Source organism: Phoca vitulina, unplaced genomic scaffold (assembly GCF_004348235.1).
Source record: "Phoca vitulina isolate PV1807 unplaced genomic scaffold, GSC_HSeal_1.0 scaffold1, whole genome shotgun sequence".
Lineage (NCBI taxonomy): Eukaryota > Metazoa > Chordata > Mammalia > Carnivora > Phocidae > Phoca > Phoca vitulina.
Genome location: NW_022589704.1, coordinates 31,870,261 through 31,896,421, shown reverse-complemented (window position 1 = coordinate 31,896,421; position 26,161 = coordinate 31,870,261). Strand labels below are relative to the sequence as shown.

The window sequence follows — 26,161 nt, the reverse complement described above, 5'->3', positions numbered from 1 at the left end:
GAAAAGAAAAGAAAGAAAGAAAGAAAGAAAGAAAGAAAGAAAGAAAGGAAGAAGAAAGAAAGAAAGGAAGAAAGGCTAATTTCGCCAATTCTCAATAAATGCTAATTTCAAGTAACCAAAACATTTAAAATTAATTTCCCTATCAACAGAGGAATGGTTTTAAAAAAAGTCAAAGAAATTTCTACAATGCACTTTGGTTTTGGCAGAATTTTTGATAATATTTCTATAAGGCTATCTGTTTCTAGGGATAGGATTTGACTCAATAGCTGTATTAATAATACAACTCTCCTAAAAAGTAACAAGTGAGTAATACTAAGGGTTCCTGTACAAAACAGAAACCTAACTCAAACTAATTTTAAACAAAGAATCTAATCAAATTCAAAGTATAAGGAAATTTATCAATATGTTTATCACATTATATCTCTTCTCTCAACTTTCTTCAACTCCCTTTCTCTCCTTTCCAAGGTTTCATTCCAAAATGCTGTACGCCTGTTCTGCAACCTGCTTTATTATCTCCATTTCTTTAGATTTTTCTCTTCGCAATCTGTCAATCTTTTTTCTCCCCATATCCGTGAAAGAAGCTACTCTCAATTCCTAAATTTCACACAATTGCTAAAATAGACGTTTAGAATTAGCCAGAACTCTGAATTCACATAATTGTTAAAATAGATTTTCAGAATTAGCCAGAACTCTTAATAGAAACTCAAGGTTGGGGAGAAATCACTTTACTAGTAAATCCCCATACAGTAGTAGTTCTTCCTCCATCTTTGTATATCAGTATTTTATTCTGGCAGGTCAGAAATTCAACCAGAGATGGCTCATTATTTCTGACATTAACCAGCCACAAATAGAAATGGTAATATTTAATGGTCAAGAATTGCTTTGGGTGAAAAGATAGGGCAAATAGTTACTGAAATTTTCAGAATGAGTTTAGTTTGTAGGGTGTTTAAATAACAAATGCTAAAACATCCCCTAAAATTTTAACACAAACTGGTTAACAAGAAAACTCAAGTTGGGGCACCTGGGTGGCTCAGTCAGTTGAGCCTCTGACTCTTGATCTCAGCTTAGGTCTTGATCTCAGGGTTGTGAGTTCAAGCCCTATACTGGGCTCCATACTGTGTGTGGAGCCCACTTAAGAAGAAGAAAAAAAAAAGAAAACGCAAGTATATCTTTTCTTTTTATGCCCTATGTTTGAATTAGTAAAGACAGAACCTTCATTACCTTATACTACTGGAAGTGTTCATTTAAAGAAAGTCTGCAAGATCTTCCTAGCCCAAGCCATCTAGGACTAAACAAGGAGTCAGGAGAGACTGGAAATTCTTATTCCACCACTAACTAACTACAACTTCAGGCTAAATCATTTCAATCCGTAGTTCTCATTTTCTTAATATGCAAAAGAAAAGATGGACTAGCAAATCCAAAGGTCTCCCCCAACTCCTTCCAGACCATCTTTGTCTGAAGTTCTACTTCTTAATTACTGACTTTAGTCTAAATAGTCTTAGGGAACTCAGTGACTCCATCAAGCATAACAACATTCATATTATAGGGATCTCAGAAGAAGAAGAGAGAAAAGGGGACACAAAACTTATTTGAAGAAATAATAGCTGCAAACTTCCCACATCTGGGGAAAGAAACAAAAACCCAGATCCAGGAGGCACAAAGAGCCCCCAGCAACATCAATCCAAGGAGGTCCACACCAAGATACACAGTAATTAAAATCGCAAAAAGTAGTGATAAGGACAGAATTTTAAAAGCAGCAAGAGAAAAGCAGACAGTTACATACAAGGGGAAACCCCATAAGGCATTCAGCTGATTTTTTTTCAGCAGAAACTTTGCAAACCAGAAGAGAGTGGCATGATATATTCAAAGTGCTGAAAGCAAAAAACCTGCAACAAAGAATACTCTCTCCAGCAAGGCTGTTGTTCAGAAAAGAAGGACAGAGTTGCCCAGACAAACAAAAGTTAAAGGAATTCATGACCATTAAGCAGACCTACAAGAAATGTTAAAGGTGACTCTTTGAGTGGAAAGACCATAAATAGGAGTAAGAAAAGTAGGAAGCACAAAAGCAGTAAAATAAGTATACTTCTAAAAATCAGTCAAGGGATTCACAAAATAAAAGATATAAAGTATGACACCATATACCTAAATCATGAGGGGGAGAGGAGTAAAGAATGGGTTCAAACTTAAGTGACCATCAACTTAATATAGACTGCTATATGCAGAAGATGTTATATACAAACCTAATACACAAATAAAAAACCAGTAACAGATAAAGAATAAAGGGATCTGGCGTGCCTGGTTGGCTCAGTCGTTAGCGTCTGCCTTCGGCTCAGGTCATGATCCCAGGGTCCTGGGATCGAGCCCCACATCAGGCTCCCTGTTCCCCGGGAAGCCTGCTTCTCCCTCTCCCACTCCCCCTGCTTGTGTTCCCTCTCTCGCTGTGTCTCTCTCTGTCAAATAAATACAATCTTTAAAAAAATAAAATAAAAAAAATAAGGGGATCCAAGTATATCGCTAAAGAAAGCCAACAAACCATGAAAGAGAGCAAGAGAAGTATCAGAGAAAATCTATAGAAACAACCACAAAACAAGTAACAAAATGGCAATAAATACATATCTATAATTATGAGCGTAAATGGACTAAATGCTCCAATCCAAAGAGACAGGGTGGGTAAAAAACAAGACCCATCTATATGCTGCCTACAAGAGACTCCGTTCAGACTGAAAGACACCTGCATTTTGAAAGTAAGGAGATGGAGAAACACTTAACATGCAAATGGATGTTAAAAGAAAGCTGGGGTAGCAATACTTATATCAGAAAAATAGACTTTAACACAAAGACTAACAAGAGATCAAAAAGGACACTATATAAAAGGGACAATCCAACAAGAGGATATAACAACTGTGAATATTTATGCATCCAATATGGGAGGATACAAATACATAAAACAGTAATAACAAACATAAAGGAAATAATTAACAGTAATAAAATAATAGTAGGGGACTTTAATACCCCACTTACATCAATGGACAGATCATCCAAGGAGAAAATCAACAAGGAAACAAGTAGCTTTCAATGACACTGAACCAGATGGACTTAACATACATATTTAGAACATTCCATCCTAAAACAGAATACACATTCTTTTCAAGTGCACATGGAACAGTCTTCAGAACAGATCACATATGAAGTCACAAAACAAGTCTCAACAAATTAAAAAAAAACTGCAGTCATATCATGCATCTTTTCTCACCACAATGCTATAAAACTAGAAATCAACCACAAGAAAAAAATCTGGAAAGAGCACAAATACATGGAGGTTAAATAACATGCTACTAAACAATGAATGGGTTAACCAAGAAATCAAAGAAATCAAAAATTACACAGAAACAAATGAAAATGAAAACACAATGGTCCAAAATCTTTGGGATGCAGCAAAAGTGGTTCTAAGGGGGAAGATTATAGCAATACAGGCCTACCTCAAGAAGCAAGAAAAATCTCAAACAATTTAACCTTACACTTTAAAGAGCTAGTAAAAGAACAAACAAAACCCAAAACCAGTAAAAAGAAGGAAATAATAAAGGCTAGAGCAGAAATAACTGATACAGAAACTAAAGAAACAACAGAACAGGTCAATGAAACCAGGACCTGGTTTCTTGAAAAGATCAAAAAAACTGATAAACCTCTAGCCACACTCATCAAAACAACAAAATCACTAAGAGGAGAAATAACAACCGACACCAAGTGTAAGAGAATATTACGAAAATCTATATGCCAATAAATTGTACAACTTAGAAGAAATGGATCAATTCTTAGAAACATATAACCTACCAAAGCTAAAACAGGAATAGAAAATTTCAACAGACCAATTACAAGTACTGAAATTCATTCAGTAATCAAAAAACTCCCAACAAACCAAAGTCTAGGACCACACATCTTCACAGGCAAATTCTAGCAAACATTTAAAGAAGAGTTAATACCTATTCTTCTCAAACTATTCCAAAAAATAGAAGAGGAAAGAAAACTTCCAAATTCATTCTATGAGGCCAGTTTCATCCTGATACCAAAACCATATAAATACACCACACAAAAAAAGACAACTACAGACCAATATCTCTCATGAATACAGATACAAAAATCCTCAAGAAACTACTAGCAAACCGAATCCAACAATACATTAAAAAAATCACCTGCCATGATCAAGTGGGACTTATTCCCAGGATACAACTGTGGTTCAATATTTGCAAAAACAATGAAAGTGATACAATCAATATGAGAAAAGATAAAAACCATACGATCATTTCAAAGGATGAAGAAAAAGCATTTGACAAAGTACAACATCCCTTTATGATAAAAAACCTCTGTAAAGTAGGTCTAGAGAGAACACACCTCAACATAATAAAGGCCTTATATGAAAAACCCACAGCAAACATTATACTCAATGGTGAAAAACTGAGAGCTTTTCCTCTAAGGTCAGGAACAAGACAAGGATTTACAATCTCACTACTTTTATTCAACATAGAATTGAATCCCTAGCTGCAGCAATTAGACAACATGAAAGGAAATTAAAAAAAAAAAAAAGAAAGAAAGAAAAGGCATCCAAACTGGTAAGGAGAAGTAAAACTCTTAATATTTGCAGATGACATATAATATAGAAAAACCTAGACTCCACCAAAAAACTACTAGAACTCATAAATGAATTCAGTAAAGTTGCAGATAAAAAAATCAATATACAGAAATCTACTGCATTCCTATACACTAATAACGAAGCAGTAGAAAACGAAACTAAGAAAACATCCAAATTACAACTGCACCAAAAATGATAAGATACCTAGAAATAAATTTAACCAAAGAGGTGAAAGGCCTGTACTCTGAAAATTATAAAATACTGATGAAAGAAATTCAAGACAACACTAAGAAATGGAAAAAGACATTCCGTGCACATAGGTTGGGAGAACAAATGTTGTTAAAATGTCTATACTACCCAAAGCAATCTACAGATTTAATGCAATTCCTATCAAAATACCAAACGCAGTTTTCACAGAACTAGAACAAACAATCCTAAAATTTGTATGTAATCACAAAGGACCCTTAACAGCCAAAGCAATCTTGAAAAAGAAAAAGACTGGAGGTATCACAATCCCAGACTTCAAATTACATTACAAAGTGGTAGTAATTAAAACAGTATGGTACTGGCATAAAAACACATAGATCAATGGAATAGAAAACCCAGAAATAAGCCTACAATTATATGGTCAATTAATCTTCAACAAAGCAGGAAAGACTATCCAATAGGAAAATGACTATCTCTTCAAGTCGTGTTGGGAAAACTGAACAACTACCTGCAAAAGAATGAAACTGGACCACTTTCTTACAACATACAGAAAAATAAACTCAAAATGGATTAAAGATCTAAATGTGAGACCTAAAACCTGAAAGGAGAGCACAGGCAGTAATTTTTCCGACATCAGCTGTAGCAACATCTTTCTAGATATTGTCTCCTGAGGCAAGGGAAATAAAAGCAAAAATAAACTATTGGAACTTCATCAAAATGTAAAGTTTTTGCACAGTGAAGGAAACAATCAACAAAACTAAAAGGCAACCTACAGAATGGGAGAATATATTTGTAAATGACATCTAATAAAGGACTAGTATCCAAAATGTATAAGGAACTGATACAACAGCCAAAAAAACAATTAACCCAATTAAAAAATGGGCAGAAGACATGAACAGACATTTCTCCAAAGACAACATCCAGATGGCCAACACACACATGAAAAGATGCTCAACATCACTCAACAGGGAAATACAAAAGAAAATTATAATGAGATATCACCTCACACCTGTCAGTATAGCTAAAATTAAAAATACAAGAAACAAGTGTTAGTGAGGATGTGTAGAAAAAAGGAACCCTCTTGCACTATTGGTGGGAATGCAAACTGGTGCAGCCACTGTAGGTTCCTCAAAAAATTAAAAATAGGACTACCCCATAAGCCAGTAATTACACTACTGGGTATCTACCCCCAAAATACAAAAACACTAATTCAAAGGGATACATACACCCCTATATTTACTGCAGCATCATTTACGATAGCCAAACTATGGAAGCAGTCTAAATGTCCATCGAATGACGAATGGATAAAGAAGAATGATGAATGGTATATACATACAATGGAATATTATGTAGCCATAAAAAAGAATGAAATATTGCCATTTGCAACAACATGGATAAAGACAGCAAGTATAATGCTAAGCAAAATAAGTCAGAGGAAGTCAAATACCGTATGATTTCACTCGTATGTGGAATTTAAGTAACAAAACAAACAAGGTGTTCCAAGCGAATTCTTAGGTTAAAAAGTTAGCTTTCCTTTTTGGTTAAAAATAAAGCCAGATTTGGGTTTCTCTATAATAAAAAAAGAATACCAATTTAGGATAGCTGTTACCTGCGTGCTTCTCTCTCAGAAAACCAGAAAGAACAAAGCTTAATTACTATTTGGGAATATTAACAATTCTAGGTTCAAGCAGAATTAACTCTACTTATTTGTACTAAAAAAAAAAAGTAATTTTCACCTAAGAATATTATTACCTTTTTTTTTTTTAAGATTTTATTTATTTATTTGATAGAGAGAGACACAGCGAGAGAGGGAACACAAGCAGGGGGAGTGGGAGAGGGAGAAGCAGGCTTCCCGCGGAGCAGGGAGCCCGATGCGGGGCTCGATCCCAGGACCCTGGGATCATGACCTGAGCAGACGCTTAACGACTGAGCCACCCAGGCGCCCCAAAAAGATTACTACTTTTTAACAAGAAATAATATTGTTCATTCAACAAATGCTTAATGAAATACTACCAGGAATTGGGCACTGTGCTGATAAGTTACAGGGAATACAGCTATTTAGAGGGTTAAATATGGTCCCTGCCCTTAGGCAATTTTATTAAAATCTCAAACAATAGAACAGAACTTTTATGTCATTTATATATTTTAAGATTTTTGTTCATTTATTTGACAGAGAGAGAGAGACAGTGAGAGAGGGAATACAGCAGGGGGAGTGGGAGAGGGAGAAGGAGGCTTCCAGGTGAGCAGGGAGCCCGATATGGGGCTAGATCCCAGGACCCTGTGATCATGACCTGAGCTGAAGGCAGACGCTTAACAACTAAGCCACCCAGGCGCCCGCCATTTATAGTTTTTATTTTAAAATTAATGCACCTACATGTTACAGTATTTTAAATTAGATGTTTTCATTTTACACAGACATCAACACACACACACGGTGGGGGGGGGCAGTTAGAGAAGACAAATTTTGTAAGAAGGATACATTCAACATTCCCAGAATAATTTCTACTCTTTTGTCATAAGCATTCATCAAATAGCTGTTATAGCTGATATATCTTTACTTGACCATACATGATTACAAAAAATTAAATCATGTTCTCCCAAAAAGCTTACTAGAAGTAAAATCAGTCATGGGTTCTATTAGCAAATAATCATCTAAATTATCTACATAGATGTCATAACATAGAAGTTAATATATTTTAGGCAATTCTTCAGTATGACAGTTTCATAGCTAAGACAGCTAATATATCTTTAGAGAAAATACTTCTACACCACTGTCAATAAACATAAACAACAATGCTGTTATTTAAAACTCTTTAAAAGCTTTGGTTTGTAAATGTTGAAAATAGAGATAACCTACAACTCAGCAATTGCACTATTAGGTATTTACCCAAAAGATACAAATGTAGTGATCCAAAGGGGCAACTGCACGCCAATATTTATAGCAGCAATGTCCACTGTAGGCAAACTATGGAAAGAGCCCAGATGTCCATCGACAGATGAATGGATAAAGAAGATATGTGTGTGTGTGTGTATGTATGTATGTATGTATGTGTGTGTATACACACACACACACATATATATGTGTGATGGAATATTACTCAGTCATCAAAAAAATAAAATTTTGCCCTCTGCAACAACGTGGATGGAATTAGAGGGTATTATGCTAAACGAAATAAGTCAATCAGAGAAAGACAATTATATGGTATCACTGATATGTGGAATTTAAGAAACAAAACTGAGGATCATAGGGGAAGGGAGGGAAAAATAAAACAAGAAGAAATCTGAGAGGGAGACAAACCATAAGAGACTCTTAATCATAGGAAACAAACTGAGGGTTGCTGGAGGGGAGGCAGGGTGGGGACATGGGGTAACTGGGTGATGGACACTAAGGAGGGCACATGATATAATCAGCACTGGATGTTATGTAAGTGATGAACCACTATAACTGATAAGAACAGATACTAGATCTTAGCCAAAAGGCTGAGAAGTGATAAAAAATTAGTTTATTTTAAAATGAAATTCAAAACATGAACAAAGATAGTAAACAAATATGTTCATCAAAGACAAATATTTTTTAAAAACAAAATGGGGGAAAACAGGGGGAGGGGGAGGGCAACTAAATATCCTACAAGAAAAAAACCCAGTAAATTGGGGGTGTGTTTTATGTCTGTTCTGGGTTATAATGCAGGTGTTGTAAATTATTCATAAAGCATTTAATGCATGGTAAAATGCCAGTGATGTAACTTTAAATGAAAGAAGCAAAACTAAATTGTGCATATAATAATGAGCTATATAAATACACACACACAAAGATGAGAAAAATATACCAAAAATTTAAACTGGTCATTTCTGGGTGGTAGGACTGTGCTTTATTTTCTTCTTTTTACATCTCTAAATGTTGCATATTTCCACTATTATTATTATTGAAGGGGGGGGGAAGAGAAGGCAAAACTGCAAACTCAAAATCCTCTGGTAAAAACTTATGCCCCAATTAAACTGATAAGATTCTGCCTTACTTCTGATTCCAAAGTACTGGATTATGTTAACAACGATAAGCCTCTTTAAGTATTAATGTTTGCAACCATACAAGCCAAAAGAATTATTCCAATAACTATATAGCTGTAAATTTCTACTTTAATGTTTCTAGTTATGTTTAATCTCCTCTATTTCTAGTACTATCACATCAAAATATATGAGCACTTCATCTATGCATTAGATTAGGTTATCATATGGAAAATCTCCATACCAAATTTTAATTTGTATCATAAAAATAAGCATGTGTAAATAACAATTTAGCTGTAAGAAATGACACAAATAGGGCAGCATGCAATGTTCACATAACATATTCCATGGCAACTGAAAAACAGAAAATACTCTTGAGAGAAATTGAAGACCTAAATAAATGGGCAGATACACCATATTAATGGACTGGAAAATGCAATACTTTATATGTCAATTGTCCCCATATTGAACTAAGTATTCACAATGTAACTAAGTATTCACTAAGTAATTATAACCTATACCTGATTCTAAAATTTAGATGGAAAAGCAAATGAACTAGAACAGCCAAAAATAATCTGGTAAAAGACCTTGTGGTAAACCACCTGCCTTCAAGACTCACTATAAAGCTAAGTAATCAAAACAATTTAGTAATGGCAAAAGAACTGAGAATTACATCAATGTAACAGAATGGGCAGTCCAGAAATAGACTCATTTTTATATTGTCAAATGATTTTCAACAAGGATGTCAAAGTCGGTAAGGAGGAAAGGAAAGGTTTTGTTTTGTTTTTCTAGCTTTACTGAGATACAGTGGACAAATTAAAGTACAAAGCATTTTTTAACAAATGATGTTGGAACAGATATAAATATTGGGGGCAGGGGAGCCTTGACTTCATCACCACACCATAAACAAAAATTAATTCAAAATGGATCACAGACTGAAATGTAAAGGCAAAAATTATAAAGCTCTTAGGAGAAAACGTAAGAAGATACCTTTTGCAAATTTAGTGTAGGCAAAGATTTATTAGGACAGAAAACACTAAACCGTAAAAGTAAAAACAGTTTGATGAAATCCAATATAAAAACTTCTGCTCTTTGAAAGGCACCATTAAAAAAACAAACAGGCAAGCTACAGACTAAGAGAAAATATTCACAAATATATTTGATAAAGGACTTGTATTGAGAATATATGAAGACTTGCTACAAATAAATAATAAAAAAGGTAAACCAATGTTTAAAATGGGCAAAAGACTTTTAGTCACTTCCCAAAGGGCTAATATGAACCTGGAAAATTGCTCAACATTACTAGCAATCAGGAAAATGCAAATTAAAATTACAATGAGATACCACTACATATGCATTACAGTGGCAAGTACTGTTGCTGAATATATAAAGTGATACAACTTTGGGTAAGTTTGCCAGTTTCTTAAAAAAATAAAATTACACCTACCCTGTATCACCCAGCATGTCCTCACAGGTATTTATCCAAGAGAAATAAAAACATATATCCATGAAGAGACTTGTACACAAATGTCATAGCAGCTTTGTGAGCCAGAAATGGAAGCAGCCCAAATATCTATCAACAGGTGAATGGATAAACAAGTAACAATATGGAGCAATCTAAAAATCATTATTCTGCCTGAAAATAAGCCAGATTACAGGGAGAGGGAGAGATACTGGGGGGAGGGGGGAGAACACTGAATGATTCCATATATAAAATTCTAGTTGATACAATCAACTAATACAAAGTTATAGAAAAGGCAAAATTTACCTGTGGGTTGCAGTTGCTTCTAGGATGGGGAGAAGTAGAGAGTGGGGAAAGGTAAAGGGTAGAGTCCTGGGAAATGTTCTATAGGTCACTAGAAATATCAGGAAAAAAATGCTCACTATGGACATGGAAAAGTTATCCCTATCAAAACTAGTGAATGACTAAATTAAATGTTTAATGGTTAACTTTAATTCACCTTGAATAATTCCCAAAAGCATACTGCAAAATCCAAATTTAAGCTTCTGAAAAAAGCCAGAATTTCAATTGTGGTGAAGAATAAATTTTATTTAGGTTTCACTTTGCTGAAATTTATCTATTTTTCTTCCACAAATACCACGTTCCAATTAGTAAGAGAATGAGAATGTCTTGCCCCGAATGCTTTATTTTTAAGATGGCTTCATATAAGAATATTATACATTATGAAATGGAACTTAATCTGAAAGACTCATTGACAATAGTAATTCAGTAAAATTGTACAGTGGTTTCCAAAATGGAGGTGATTGTACCCCAGGAGGTATTAGTGATGATCTATAGAATGTAGGAACATATTAGTAGTTGTTTTTATATTTAATCTGTATTGTAATATACATATGTATTTTAAGTATAACTTCAGGTAATAGAATATATAGGTTTCCTTAACACACAAAATGACACTGGTATCTTCTCTATGGTCACCTGTCAATCACACATCACATAAAGTAATCAAAGTATTCTGGTAGTAAGCAATTCTAAGTATTCTGAGGAGACAGTGTCATAGTATTTGCTAGGTTCTTTTTCAATAATGAAATAAAGAACCCATGTTTTTTGGAAGCTGCTACAAAAGACAGGTGTTCCAGAGAAGATACAGTTTCAACAGTAAATGTTTTCCTTATTAGAAACAATATTTTATGGGGGTGCCTGGGTGGCTCAGTCAGTTGTGCGTTGGAATCTTGATTTTGACTCAGGTCATGATCTCAGGGTAGTGAGATCAAGCCCCATGTTGGGCTCCATGCTGGGTCTGGAGCCTGCTTGAGATTCTCTCTCTCCCTCTGCACCCCCCACCTCCCTCTCTAAAAAAACCCAAAAAACAAAAGACAATATTTTATGGAAAAAGTACATTATATAATCCTTCATGAAGCAGCTATTTTGACCTCAACAAAACAAAGTTGGGGGTGGGGAAGTAAGGTTTAATTTCAAAAGCAACCCTACTGAAGCAAAAGAGAAGCTGAAGAAGACTGCCAAGTGTTACAATATTTTATTGATGTAGTTGAGGAGTGACCAGAGCATTTTGTACCAAACAGGTTTATTGGTTGTTTCATGGCAATTTAAAAAGAGGTGTCAAAAAGTTAAGCATTTATCTTTTACAAAAAGAAGAGTCTAAATTTCCTGACTTTCTGTGGTGACTATTAGTAGTATGCTACCTAGCCATCGTTTTTAAAAACCTGGGTGGCTCAGTCCTTAAGCGTCTGCCTTTGGCTCAGGTCATGATCCCAGGGTCTTGGGATTGAGCCCCGCACCGGGCTCCCTGCTCAGCGGGAGGCCTACTTCTTCCTCTCCCACTCCCCTTGCTTGTGTTCCCTCTCTCACTGTGTCTCTCTCTGTCAAATAAATAAAATCTTTAAAAAACAAAAAACAAACAAAAACAAAAAATTGGTTAATCTGTACCTGAAATATAAATGAGGCATTTTAAAACTTGGTAAGAAAATAACTGTATTCCAAAAGAAAACAATGTGTGTCATCTTGAAATTACTACACTTGATACTCTAAAAACAGAGAAACCATTTTCTAACTCTTTAAATGCTTTCCAGACACAGCTGTCTATGGATTTTAAACACATTTATTAAAAATCTATAAATCAGGGGTGCCTGGGTGGCTCAGTCGGTTAAGTGGCTGCCTTGGGCTCAGGTCATGATCCCAGCGTCCTGGGATTGAGCCCCACATCACATCGGGTTCCCTGCTCAGCAGGGAGCCTGCTTCTCCCTCTCCCCCTGCTTGTGCTCTCTCTCTCTCAAATAAATAAAATCTGAAAAAAATACATATATATATATATATATATATATATATATATGAAATATATAAATATATATATTATATATATAAATGCAAATCCTCACATTGGTTTGCACAGGAAAAGCAAACCTTACTAGCCAAATCTGCAAAATTGATGGATGGAAATTAAACAATGAGTGTTTCCATTAACAAAGCATAGCCAAATATGTACTTACTCTTTTCGGGTGTATGTCCCTATGTGAGCTGTCTTTTAGTTAAGACAAACATTAAAACCAAGTACCAAATTAAACAGATTTAAGATCCAGACTTTGGAATTTCTGTATTTCCAATTAGTAAACCCAAGATTTTTCTTTCAAACATAATGCAGCATATTTATTGCTCCTGCTTTAAAAAATGTTTATTTATTTTAAAAATTTAGAATAAACAAAAAGGTTTTTGAGCCATTACTAACATGTATAAAGTACTTTATTCACAGGGGCGCCTGGGTGGCTCAGTTGGTTAAGCGACTGCCTTCGGCTCAGGTCATGATCCTGGAGTCCCTGGATCGAGTCCCGCATCGGGCTCCCTGCTTGGCAGGGAGTCTGCTTCGCCCTCTGACCCTATCCCCTCTCATGTGTTCTTTCTCTCTCATTCTCTCTCTCTCAAATAAATAAAATCTTTAAAAAAAAAAAAAAAAAAAAAAAAAAAAAAAAAGTACTTTATTCACAGATAAGGGGATCATTGATACCCTTTACTAGTCTCTAAAGTCATTTGTTAAAATATAAAATAAGCCAAATAAGTCAAGAAAGAATTATTCTTTATAAATAAAATTAACATTAATAGATTTCAGTGAATGCTTTCAGGAGATGTAATACCAACTGTAAATAATTCTTCAAATAATAGTTTTCATTAAAACCTTTTTACTGAATTTCTATTCTATTTAAGGGACTGAGAGGTATTTCAGATGAAGAAACGTCCAATACTCCAAAATTCAGGGGGGATTTAAGACAGTATGCAATTATCTACAACACAAGGCAAATCAAGTAAGGTCTAGAGAAATAAAGAAGAAAGCAATTAATTCTTCTTGGTGTCTTAACAGCTTCACAAAGGAGGTGTATAATGCTGGGTCTCAAAGGGTAAGTGGGATTTTGACTGGAAAAATTAGGGAGAACAAAGCATGACTGAGAACCATGGATAGAGGCATGTCCAAGTTGGGATACCTAAATAATATACTGTATTTTCAAGTTGCATTATTAGTTTTGCTGTCCTGACTAAGCTAACCCTTTTCTTCACATACCAAACTTAGCAAGATCCTTTTAAAGGTGTTTTCCAAAAAAGCATCTAATTCTTAAGTATGGTCACAAAACTGATTTATTGCAATTTTATAATATTTGGGCCTACTTAATATGTTTACAGTTCTAACTTTATCCAGATTCACCATTCTTCACCAGGGGGCTTAAATTCTAAGTGTCACATAATAACAAGACATCAATTACGAACCTCCCAACCTCGCTTTTCTTCTCATGTAAAAGGATGGCTTACTTGTCCCTTCTTTTCCAAACCTAATCTCTTCACTTGTTTTTAAATCCCAATACCTTGTTCTTCTTGGATTCTGCTCCCTTGATTACATTCTCTACTGATTCCTTCTATCCCACACTTAAACTGGCATCCTCTCTGTTTTGGAGGGGAGAAAACCTAGCTGTTTGACTTCTCCATTACATCTAGCTCTGTCTAAAGCAGAGAAACAATATGTTTTAATATATATTAATATTTATTAATATTTTATTAATAGCAAAATATATACTGTTTTAAAAGCCAATTTGTAAATCAAGAGTCATATATTTTAAGACATCTGCCCTAACATGTGGTAAACTGTATCTTAAAGTAACAGCAATAAGAGCATGGGATGAAGTTTTAGATTATGTTATCTGGGGGTTTTCTAATATTTCCCAACAAAACTTTCCCAGATGAAATCTTTACACAGCATCTCAAATACGTAAAATTGACAAAAGTGCTGCTAATACTTTTCTATGTTCAAATATATTAGTGTATTACCAACTCAAAGAGACAAATTAAGAAGTATGTCAGTTACAGTCTTATAACAATCTAAGCAACCCATTTATTACTATGAAGCTTTGTTTTGATTTCACCTAGATAAGTGGTTCCAAGTAGCTAGTAGCTTTTGTAGTCTCAGGATATGCTTCAATTAAATTTATTCAAAGATTTTTTAAAATAAGAATTTTTTTTCTTTCAAAATTGGTCTTGAACGTGTTATGGTTTTCAATGTGTGTGTGTGTTTTAACCATGCAACAATATCTTTATTAGTATTTTGAACAGCTGTTGAAAAATTCAGTGATTCAGCTATTACTGAAACTGGTAATTTCTAAGCTTAAATTGGGGCAAATGGCTAGAGTGCAAAGTAATGCCATCATTGGGCACTATGAATTCAAGACTAAAGAATTATCAGCCACCCCTGAGATGGAGAACCAGGTGCAGAGTTGACCCTTTCTGGATGTTGTAATCAGAAAAGTGAGGCCATCTTCCAGCTGCTTGCCTGCAAAGATGAGCCTCTGCTGGTCAGAGGGGACTGCCTTCTTTATCTTGGATCTTAGCCTTCACATTCTTGATGGTGTCACTGGGTTCCACCTCTAGAGTGATAGTCTTGCCGGTCAGTCTTCACAAAGATCTGCATACCACCCCTCAGATGCAGGACCAGGTGCAGGGTTGACTCTTTCTGGATACTGAAATCAGAAAGAGTGCGGCAGCCATCTTCCAGCTGTTTGCCTCCAAAGATGAGCCTTTGCTGTTGTGTGTGGCAGAGGGTAATGCCCTCCCTATCCTGGATCTTGGCCTTCACATTTTCGATGGTGTCACTAGGCTCCATCTCCAGGGCGATGGTCTTGCCAGTCAAGATCTTCATGAAGATTTGCATTTTAACCTGCTAGCGAATGCAAGGACACTGAATCCCATCATGTGGAGTCACTTCCACACCAACACAGATACCCGTCAATGCCAAATGCTTCTGAACTAAAATTTTTTATATATGTACAAGAGGGTGCCAAGACCATTCACTGGAGAAAGAACAGTCCTTTCAGCAAATGGTGCTGATTAACTGAATATGCACATGTGAAAGGATGAAGCTGGACCCTTACCTAACACCATACATAATATTAACTCAAAATGGGTTAAAGACCTAAATATAAGAGATTAAACTATAAAACTCTAGAAAAAAACATAGGGGAAAAGCTTCATGACACTGGATTTGGCAATGATTTCTTGGACATGGCACCAAAAGCATAAGCAGCAAAAGAAAAAATATAGTGGACTTCATTAAAATGAAAAATTTCTGTACATCAAAAGATACCATCCACAGAATAAAAGGGCAACCCATGGAAATGGGAGACAATATTTATATATCATGGATCTGATATGAACTTAATATCCAGAACATATAAGGAATTCCTACAACTCAACAACAACAAAAACAAACAACCTAATTTTAAAAATGGGGAAAGGACTTGGATAGACACTCTACCAAAACAACAACAACAAAATCAAATGGTCAATAGGCACTTGAAAAAAATGCTCAATATCACTAATCATTAGAAAACTGCAAATCAAAACCACAATGAGATGTCACTTTACACTCATTAGGATGGCTATTATAAAACAAAACAAAATAAAACCCAGAAAATAAAGGTGTTCCTGAAGATGTGGAGAAACTGGAACCCTTGTGCATTGCTACTGGAGTGTTAAACGCTGCATCTGCTGTGGAAAACAGTACGGCAGTTCCTCAGAAATCAAACAGAATTACCGTATGATCCAGCAATTCCACTTCGGGATATATAGCCAAAAGAACTGAACGCAGGGACTCAAACAGGTATATGTAGGACAATGTTCAGAGCAGCAATTATTTGTAATAGCCAAAAGGTGGAAACAGCAAACATCTACAGATAAACAAATTGTGGTTTATACACACAATAAAATATTATTCAGCCTTAAAAAAGGAATGAAATTCTGATTCATGCTACAACGTGGATGAACTTTGAAGACACTATGCTAAGTGAAATAAGCCAAATCCAAAGAACAAATATTGCACGATTCCACTTATATGAAGTCTAGAACAGTCAAATTCATAAAAACAGGAAGTAGAAAAGTGATTACCAGGGGCTAGAGGGGGAGGCGGTACAGAATTATTTAATGAGTAATTTCAGTTTGGAATGATGAAAAAGTTCTGAAGATAGTGATGATGGTTGCACAACTTTGTGAATGTACTTAATACCACTGAAATGTGCACTTAAAAATGATTAAAATGGTAAATTTCATGTTGTATATTTTACAATAAAAGAAGTGTGTGTGCTATTTATTTTATTATGGTGGCAGCATAAAAATGTACGTAAGAATACAAGCTTAAGAATTATGCTGCCTGGCTTCAAACCCAACTATGTCACTTTACAGCTCTGTAGTCTGTGCCTGTCTGCTCAGACAGTAACACAACCTACTTCATAGAATTATGGCAAGAATTAAATAAATTTTACATGTAAAGCATTTAAAACAAGGCATGTCATTTAGTAGTCACAATACCTTTTCAATGAGATTTAAGTGAAACTTCTACAGAACCTTGAAGCTCCTCCTCAAAATTCCAGAGTTCAGTAAAACACACACTGAAAACCAGTGATCTAATCCAAATTTCTCATTTTACAGGTAAAGGAATTGGGAATCCAAGATAAGAGATTTGCCTGAGGTCACATATCTTGTTTTGCTAATATCAATTTTCCTAAGAGTTTGGGATTAACAATACTAATGCTGACACTGAATTACTTCAGAACCGAGGCAAAGCCACGAGATTCTATAGAATCTATGAATAGTGTGAAATCATCCACCACGCTAATCTTTATTTTTTTGTTAATTTTTTTTTTTTTTAGAGAGGGGAGAGGGAGAGAGAGAATCTTAAGCAGGCTCCATGCCCAGCGTGGAGCCCGATCTCATGACCCTACGGTCATGACTTGAACAGAAATCAAGAGTCCAACACTTAACTGAGCCACCCAGGTGCACCCCACCATGCTAATCTAGAAAATACAGTAATTATGAAAACCAAAGGACAGAAAAACCAAAAGTCATTCTAATTATCCTCAAAGACATGGTTAAAAACACCTCTTCGGAGAATAATGTGTTAAAATATTAGTGAAAACAAATTATATCAGAGTTTTAAATTAAACCAGAGTTTGAGGCACACTACACCACTTCTTTTGGCCAGTTACTTACTATATAATCTTAACGAGACCTCTGAATCTGAAAAATCAGCTGCTTTTTCCTACCAAATAGAGCTAATATTCATCATGAGGAGACATCTACAAATAATTATTAAATTCAAACAGAAGAGAGCAACAGTCCAAATAACACAAAATGTCTAACCCAAAGAAATCATGTATTAAAGCTTTGTAGACATTTTGGTACTTACTTGAATAGGGCTAGATCTGGTTTCTGGGAAATTCACAACACAAAAAGCAAAATAACAGAGACAATCTTTGAAGGTCAGGCTCAACAAGAGCTAAAAAGCTTTTGAGTATCTCTATTTTGCCCTTCCTCCATTGGTCTTACTCCTCAACTGGGCTCTCAAAGGATAGTACCACCTCTGCTTGGAATGTCCTCCCCATCTACATCAGTTGAAATCCTACCCCTTCTTCTTCTTCTTCTTTTTAATCCTACCCATTCTTAAAGGTTCCACTTAAATCCCTCAGCTTCTGTGCTCCCAATCTAGAATTAATCTCTCCTCTTTGCTCGCCTATTTTGTAACTTTACTCCAACATTTTAAATATGTAACGTGTTGCATTACAATTACCTACCTTAACTTCTTCCCTCACCTTACCCCCAGGAAAATCCCAAGAGCAGTAGGCTAGGGAAGAAAGGAAACAACATTTGCTAACACCTCAGAACCTTGAAAGGTGCTAGGCATTTTGCATACATTATCTCATTTAATCTGTTTTGACAACCAACCGGAGAGGTAAACAGGTGGTGTTATTCCCATTTTACGGACAGAAAAGTACTGTTGCGAGTTAATAGCTTAGCCGTCACACTGCTAGCCAATTCCAGGGTTTATGGAGCCTCTGGTTTGCCTGGCTTCAAAAAAGAGCTCTTTCCACCACTCCGTGCTGCAGGTCTTGTGCACTTTGTGTCCCCCACTCTAACAGACAGTAGGTATTCCATAAAGATTCGCCTAATTTAATATTCCTATGAGATCACTACCACCCTTTTAATAACCCGTTCACGCCCTATCCCTAGCCCGTTACCTTTACGGTTCCCATACAGCAGATTTTACAGACACAGAGGCAGCTCTCCACATCTCCGAGAGAAACGCTGCAGACACATCAACCCTTATTGGGACGTGAAGAGAAGAATCTTTCAATTCTCCCAGATTTCCCCAACCGCTCTTCCCACAGAATATGAGACCCCCCCCCCACGCGACATTTGATGCGACGCTTATACCCTTCCAACAAGCTCTTATTTCATACTAAGCAACGTCTTCGTGCTTACAAGCAGTTAAGGCTAATGCGGTTCCCAGCTCACACTGTGGGGACACCCTAAGACACTGTCTGAATAAGAAAACCACATCTTTCAGACTGTCTTAAAATGAAGGCATCCTGACACTATTACACGGCCTCCCTCTTCTCCTCATCCCCCCCCTCCCCCCCCCCGCCCCATGAATTGCAGTTTGGATTTCCGGCGGGAATGCACACAGACACAGCAAGATGAGAGGGGGCTCAAAAGCAAGGGAGCAATTACTTAGCCTGCTTAACTAGAAAGAAGACGCAGAAGGCGCCCCGCATTTCTAGATCTCTGCACTGAATTTATTTATGAAAGGTGGGGGGCACCGAAGCCCGAGGAATCCCAGACACCGAATCACTGCTTTCTGCGGCTAATCGGGGACAGTCCTTTCCTCCTCGCGGTCCCGGGCCACCAGCACCCGGTGCCGGGTCCAAGCCCAACCGCACCCTCCCCAGGCGGTCCTGTATCTCATTGTCTCCCTCCGTCGCTGCCCCCAGGGACGCAGGGGGGCAGCCCTGGCCCCACCGACCCCCACCTACCCGCCACCGCCTCGCTGGGCGTGGTCCAACGAGCCCGGCCCCGGCCCGGCAGCGACCCCGCCCCAGGCTCGGCCACCCGCCCGCACCGCGCCCGGATGGCGGGGCCGGGCGCCGGGAAAATGGAGGCGGGAGCCGCGGCAGCGCCTCACAGTCCGCGCCCGGCCGGCCTCTCCGCCCGCCTCGAGGGCGAGGCTGAGCACTCACCGCGGCAGCTGCTCGATCCTCCAGCGGCCCAGGGCTGAGCAGCCTCCGCTCCCGCTGCCCCCGCCGCCACCGCCTCCTCAGGCGCGGCGCTCCTTCCCCGGAGACGCCGTGAGCGCCCGCAGCTCCCGCGCCCCGCGCACCGTGACTGACTGACTGACTGACCGACCGGGCGGCGGCGGCGGCGGGGGCGGGGCGGGAGCGCGCAGCAGGCGGGGCGGCCGCAGCGCCCAGCGGTGGCCGATCCGAGTGCGGCCGCGTCCGGACGAGACGCAGAAGGCGGAGCTGAGGGCCCGGCGGTGGACTTGCGGACCGACTCGCGCCCGGCCGCTCGCTGCCCCCGCCCGCCGCCAACCACTCACTTCCGGCGCAGGCGGCCGCGCCCGCCCATCCCGGGCGTCCGCCCCCCGCCCGCGCCCCCCGCCCGCGCCCCCTTGCCCGCCCTGCTCTCACCCTGCCTTCAGGCGCCGGACCGCACCCAGACGGGGCTGTCCGCGGTGCTCCGCCTTTCCTCCGCGCGCGCCTGTAAACCGCCTCCAGGAACCAGTGAATCAGAGAATGAATGAGCGAGGAAGGAAAATCCCGGTGCTGTCCCACCCCCTGCTCGCCTTTCGTTGGACGCAGGCCCAGTGGCCTCTGTCCCAGGGCCGTGGGACTCACAGAAGCATCGAGCAGATCTGTCAAGGACCTGTATGCATGCACCTATATGTCATTCATGTATTCAAAGACCCCAGCAACCCATCAGATGTCTTAGGCGCTTAAAGGACCATTGTCGTTGCAGTCTATGAGGCCTTTTTTTTTTTTTTTTTTTTTTAGGAAAACCCATTTTGGCCGACAACTCTCCGTATTTTCATGTACTATATTGAGAAGCTTTTAAAAATTGGACATTTCCATTATCTTTAATTACTTTTTACCTTAGAAATTTGCTTATTTTGCGTTCTTAATTTCTGTCACCCCCTTACTGAAATTGTTTAGGAATAAGGTTTTGGCATTTTTCTTGATCATCAAGCTCTAAATTCCTCAGGTACAGCTTATTTTGATGTAGGCTTGACTTAGTCAGACTTCTAAGTTTTAATCTTAAGTTTTTATATCTTTATTTTGACCTCCTAAAGTTGATCAAAGGAAAAAAATAGAATTAAATCATTTTTGCCTGGCTCCATGCAAAGCAAGTTTATTGACAGCATTAAAACAACTGACCAGTCGGAAGTGTTACCTGGAATTAGTTGCAGTGAACATTCCCTTATCATGTCTTCCCGTTTGCTTAAGAGTATCTGCAACTTGAATTTTCACAGGTAAAGAATTGACTGTACATTTCTGACACCTGGGCTCCCTAAGAACCAGAGTGTTCATGTCCTGGTTTGGTTAGTTACATCCCTTTTTTCAGATATTCTTGAGGACTTTAAAATGGTTCCAGTCTTTTTGCACAATCTGTTCCAAACTGGTACACAATCCGTTTCAAACTGGTATTCAGAACCATAGGATACAGTTACTAGCTGCATTTCACTCTTGAGATATGTGTACTTTGGAAACATTAACTGCGGTTTTGCATTTAAGTTTTGTAGGTGCTTTAATATTCTTGTGTAGAATACTGTAATCTCATAAATGAAGATGGTGCTGCTGACCAGTTCCTTGCCTTGTGTTCCTTTCTTGTGGAATTCATCATTTGTTACCTCTAATTATAATTATTTCAGTAAGTTATGACCTTCCCTAATGAATGTAATACAACAGTTTACTTATTCTTATATCTTCCATAATACTAGCATGGTACCTTGCACAATAAATATTTTTAAATTAACAAATGCAAACATTCTGATAAGTGATAATTCATACATATCTGTATGATATGTATACATACATATCCCATTTCCTTCATGACTGAGTTTATTGAGATTATACACACCTGAGTGCCAGACCTGATAAATCTCTATTGTCATCAAATACTATTACCAGGCTGAGTGATACTATACAAGGAAGATACTCCTCTCTTTGAACTTCCTTTAAAAAATAGATTATTGAGCGCTTTTTAGATAGCGTTTAGTCAACTATCTTTCCTCCCAGGGCTTAGGTTGGTCAAGGCTAGTAAGAAAGAAAAACAAAACAAAACAAAAGTCACTTTCAGCCATTGAGGAAAGTAAGCAAGTTCTCATCATTTCCTTTAAACCATGAAACCTTTCGTTCATTCAACAAGGATTTATTGAGTTCTAACTAAGGCCTAGGAATATAAAGGCAAGAGAGACATGGCAAGGTGGTTCCTGCCCTCAAAATGTACATAGTCTAGTGGGTAAAGGATGCAAGGAAGTCACGATTGCAGGGTTCATTCCCAGCTCAGGAAAGCCCTCCGATGGAGGGGATTCTTTTTTTTTTTTTTTTTTTAAGATTTTTACAATTTTATTTATTTATTTGAGAGAGAGAGAGAGAGCAGGGGGAGGAGAGCAGAGGGATTGGGAGAAAGAGAATTCCAAGCAGACTACCTGCTGAGCGCGGAGCCTGATGTGGGGCTCCATTTCCCGAGATTGAGATCATGACCTGAGCTGAAATCAAGAGTCCATCGCTTAACCAACTGAGCCACCCAGGTGCCACAGGAGGGGATTCTTGAACTGAATGTTCGGTGACAAGGAGGGCCTAACCTGATGGGGAAGGAGGGAACTGGCGTTTCAGACAAAGACAACAATACCTATGCAGGGATGGAGATACCAAACAGCACAATGCTTTAGAGGCTCTGCAGGCAGTTCCATTTTGTCAGGACAGGCACAGAAGAGGGTCAAAGAGGTGGAAGGGAAAGGTAGAAGGGCTTCTTTAAAAAGGGGGTGGTGGGTGGGGCTCATGTGCTAAACCAAGGAGTTTGAACTTGATACTCTAGGAATTATTAATAAATAATAAAATCTTTGGAGATTTTAAGCCCCAGAACAACTGAATTTGCGTTTTGGAAACCAGGGAGACCAGACTGGGGCAGGAGTAAATCAGGAGGTGGTGGCAACAACTGGGATGAGATATGCTGCAGGTGAAGTGGGCAGGAGGGATTAGATGGGAGAAATATTAAGGAGGTGGACTCCATAGGATTTTATGTATAATTGGACATGAGGGAGTGAATGAGAAGGAGAGAGTTCGGATGACCCTCAGGATTTTGGTTTGGGAGACAGACTGGAATGTCGTGGTCATCTCTGTGAAGTAGAGATCCCAGAAGGAGGAGCAGATTTCAGAGGACAGGCTGAATACCTGTAGGAGAAAGAGTAGTACCATAAATCAGGGCATAGCAAAGGATCTTAGTCCGTCATTTCCTGAAAGTGTGTTATTTGGAACTCTAGTAGATATGATCCCCAAACATAAAATTTTCCTTTAATCGAATAAGTGAAAAATGCTAGGCCAACCAAAATTTGTTGGGTTTCTAAACTAGAGTGGTTTTCAGTGGTTTTAATATGTTCACTGTGAATTTCTAAGAGACACATGTTATATGCAGCATTTCCCAAATGTACTCAATCTTGAACTGCTTTTTTTCAGTGGAACATCTCATAAAACATGCGTTCCACAGAACACACTTTGGGAAATGCTGACCTAAGCCAGATTTTTGGCTTATAGTAAAGAAAACTATAGCCCCAAAAGAAGTGACTTGCCTAAAGTTAAATAACTATTATTAGAAGACATTGGACTAGAATTCACATCTTCTGACCCCACTCACATGCTCTTTCTACTACATAATGCTTTATGAGCTACAAACTCATTCTAATACCTTTAGCAAATCATAGAGAGGAAAATGTTATAACAGGATTATGGGATATATCCTTTTAATTGAGGTTTCAAATCAGTAATTTCTAAAGCTATGCTAATTTTTAATGGTTACCACTTTAAATAAGGTGAAAAGAATTGTACATTGAGAAAGTGGGACCAATTATTACCTTACTATGGTCTTTCTGATAATTTAGCAGGAGAAATCACCTAACTAAATAGGACATTCATCTAGTCACCCTAGCCCTGAGATATCTTTAAATAAAACAAACTTTTAGGAATGAATAGAAACAAAAAACTCTCCCCAGAAATTTTAGTGTTGATTTTTCCCCCCTTCATGTTGAAGGAAAAACAGGTTCTAAAATGTACTGAGACTATGAAAATCCACACCAGGTTTTGGCTTCCTCTCTGGCACAATTCCCCTGATTCTGAAGACTCTAATAGCTAATGGATGGGAAGATTTTCATATCCTAAATTCATAGTCTTTTTCCCCAGAGGAGAAGTTTTAGTACTTCCTATTCTTAGAAAAATGAGACAAATTGTTTGTTCCCAAGAGACTTCTTGGGACAATAAGACACTTTCTTTTTAAGAGTAGATTTTATACACATTACCTTTGAAACTAGTCATCACTGTTTTATGTTTCAGTAATTCAAAGAAAGTATTTATTTCATTTCTAGATGCCATATTCATTTTTAGTAGGCACACCAAGGACAGTCTCATGTAGTATAAATATGTTGAGTGAATGAATAATTATTTACTTAAAAAAATCGGTAGTCATAAGTAGTGAAAAGAACACTACTTATCAATTTATCAAAACTATCTTTAGTGTCCACTGTGTCTCCATCTCTGTTGAATCACTTTAAGGAGTACTAGAAAAATACAAAAAATAGTCTCTGATTTTAAAAAATGATCTCACCCATTCTTGGAAAGGATGGGAGAAAACACACTCTCATATCCTGCCGATGGAAATATAAGTTGTTACAACCTTATTCTGGAGGGCAGTTTAGCAACAGACCTTAAAATACCTTAAACTGTGTATCTCTTTGATCAAGCAATTTCTCTTCTATGAATTAATTCTAAGAAGTAAGAACAAAACATTAGCTTGGATATTGTGGGATGATGGCAAATAACTGGAAATTCCCTAAATGTCCAGTAATGAGATTAAGAAAATGATTATTTCGGGGCGCTCAGTCGGTTAAGCGGCTGTCTTCGGCTCAGGTCATGATCCCAGGGTCCTGGGATCGAGCCCCGCGTCGGGCTCCCTGCTCAGCAGGGAGCCTGCTTCTCCCTCTCCCTCTGCCTGCCTCTCTGCCTACTTGTGCTCTCTCTCTCTCTGTCAAATAAATAAATAAAATCTTAAAAAAAAAAAAGAAAATGATTATTTCTTAAGAATAGTTTTTGATATGAAAAGATATGCACAATATAAAAAAACATATTACATAGGAAAAATCTAGAAGAGAATACAACAAGAAGGCAAAAATGTTTATTGCAGAGTCGTATGATTATGGTACTTTCTTTTATTTCTTTGTCTTTTAATGAATTTGTATTCTTTAAGCGGCAATTAAAATGAATGAACCAAGTTAATATTTATGAAGATAAATAAATCTCTAAAAATGTTGAGGAAAATAACACACAGAGCATATATTATTTAATAGAAAATAAAGTTAATTTTAATTTAGAAAGGGATTTCTGCATTCAAAAAACTGTTAGGGAGATAAGAACATATGAATTAACCAAAGAACAATACTCAGCTCTAATACAGACTATAAATACAATAGGAATTGAGAGAAGAGAAAGATTGAGTGGGCTTGAAGCAGGTTAAGATGGGAGAAGTGAGATTTAGGTGGCACTTGGAATCTGAATGCCAAGAGGAGAAACAGGGTCTGGGGCAGTAATATAAGATGAAGCAAGGGCCTCCCTTGGCCCATACTAGACACATCCGAACCCTCCCAGTTGAACATTAACAACTGCAGAACACTTGATCTTTGCCTGTAGAAGTATGTCTGTTTCTTTCCCACAAGTGGGATTTACATGTCCTATGTAATACAAATATGTGGTAAATAGAGTACTACATATCCTTTGTAATTTTTTAAAAGGTTATATTAGGGTTCTTTTTTTATGAGTAGCCCTTTTGGACATTCATCTAGTCACCCTAGCCCTGAGATATTTTGGGGGGCATATTATCTGCAAAATCTGTAGAACTGGACATTTCCAGATATTTATTTAGAACAAACACCAGCTATTATGCAAGAACAGTTATCACAACCTGCACTCTTACGAATGTCCTGACGTCCGCAATCAGACCACATATGAATTCAACCAATTAGAACTCAGCAATCCTCTGATTAAGCACATGTTACAGAATGCTACTTTGGAGCCAGCTTTCTAGCTCAATAACTAAATTAGTGGTAGTAGTATTAGCTACACACAGTAATTGAAAGAGTGAGTGACTGGTGTTTAGTGCTTAATAGTAAACGGTAAAGGCTATGCCCATCTCAAAAATGTCTGCAATGTGAAAGCACAGGGCAGAACATGAACCTCCATCAAGTATCCCTTTAGTGTGGGTTATTGCCAGGTCTAGAG

At 37.8% G+C, this 26,161-nt stretch overlaps 1 protein-coding gene across 5 annotated transcripts in view; it reads right to left on the bottom strand.

The window, feature by feature from the left end:
- Nucleotides 1-20,542, bottom strand: part of RAPH1 (Ras association (RalGDS/AF-6) and pleckstrin homology domains 1) — a 90,086-nt gene extending 69,544 nt beyond the window's left edge. The window contains exon 1 of one of the 5 annotated variants that reach the window (XM_032403981.1): nt 20,309-20,542. Coding sequence is in view for 1 of the 5 variants with exons in the window: in XM_032403965.1 (XP_032259856.1) it covers nt 18,860-18,874 (15 nt within the window). In the remaining 4 variants the exon portion in view is untranslated. Of the gene's footprint in view, nt 1-18,859; nt 19,013-19,103; nt 19,137-19,654; nt 19,771-19,858; nt 20,117-20,308 lie in introns of those variants that run through there. The other 4 variants (XM_032403972.1, XM_032403989.1, XM_032403998.1 and 1 more) reach the window with 4 other exon arrangements.
- Between the last annotated feature and the right edge of the window lie 5,619 nt (nt 20,543-26,161).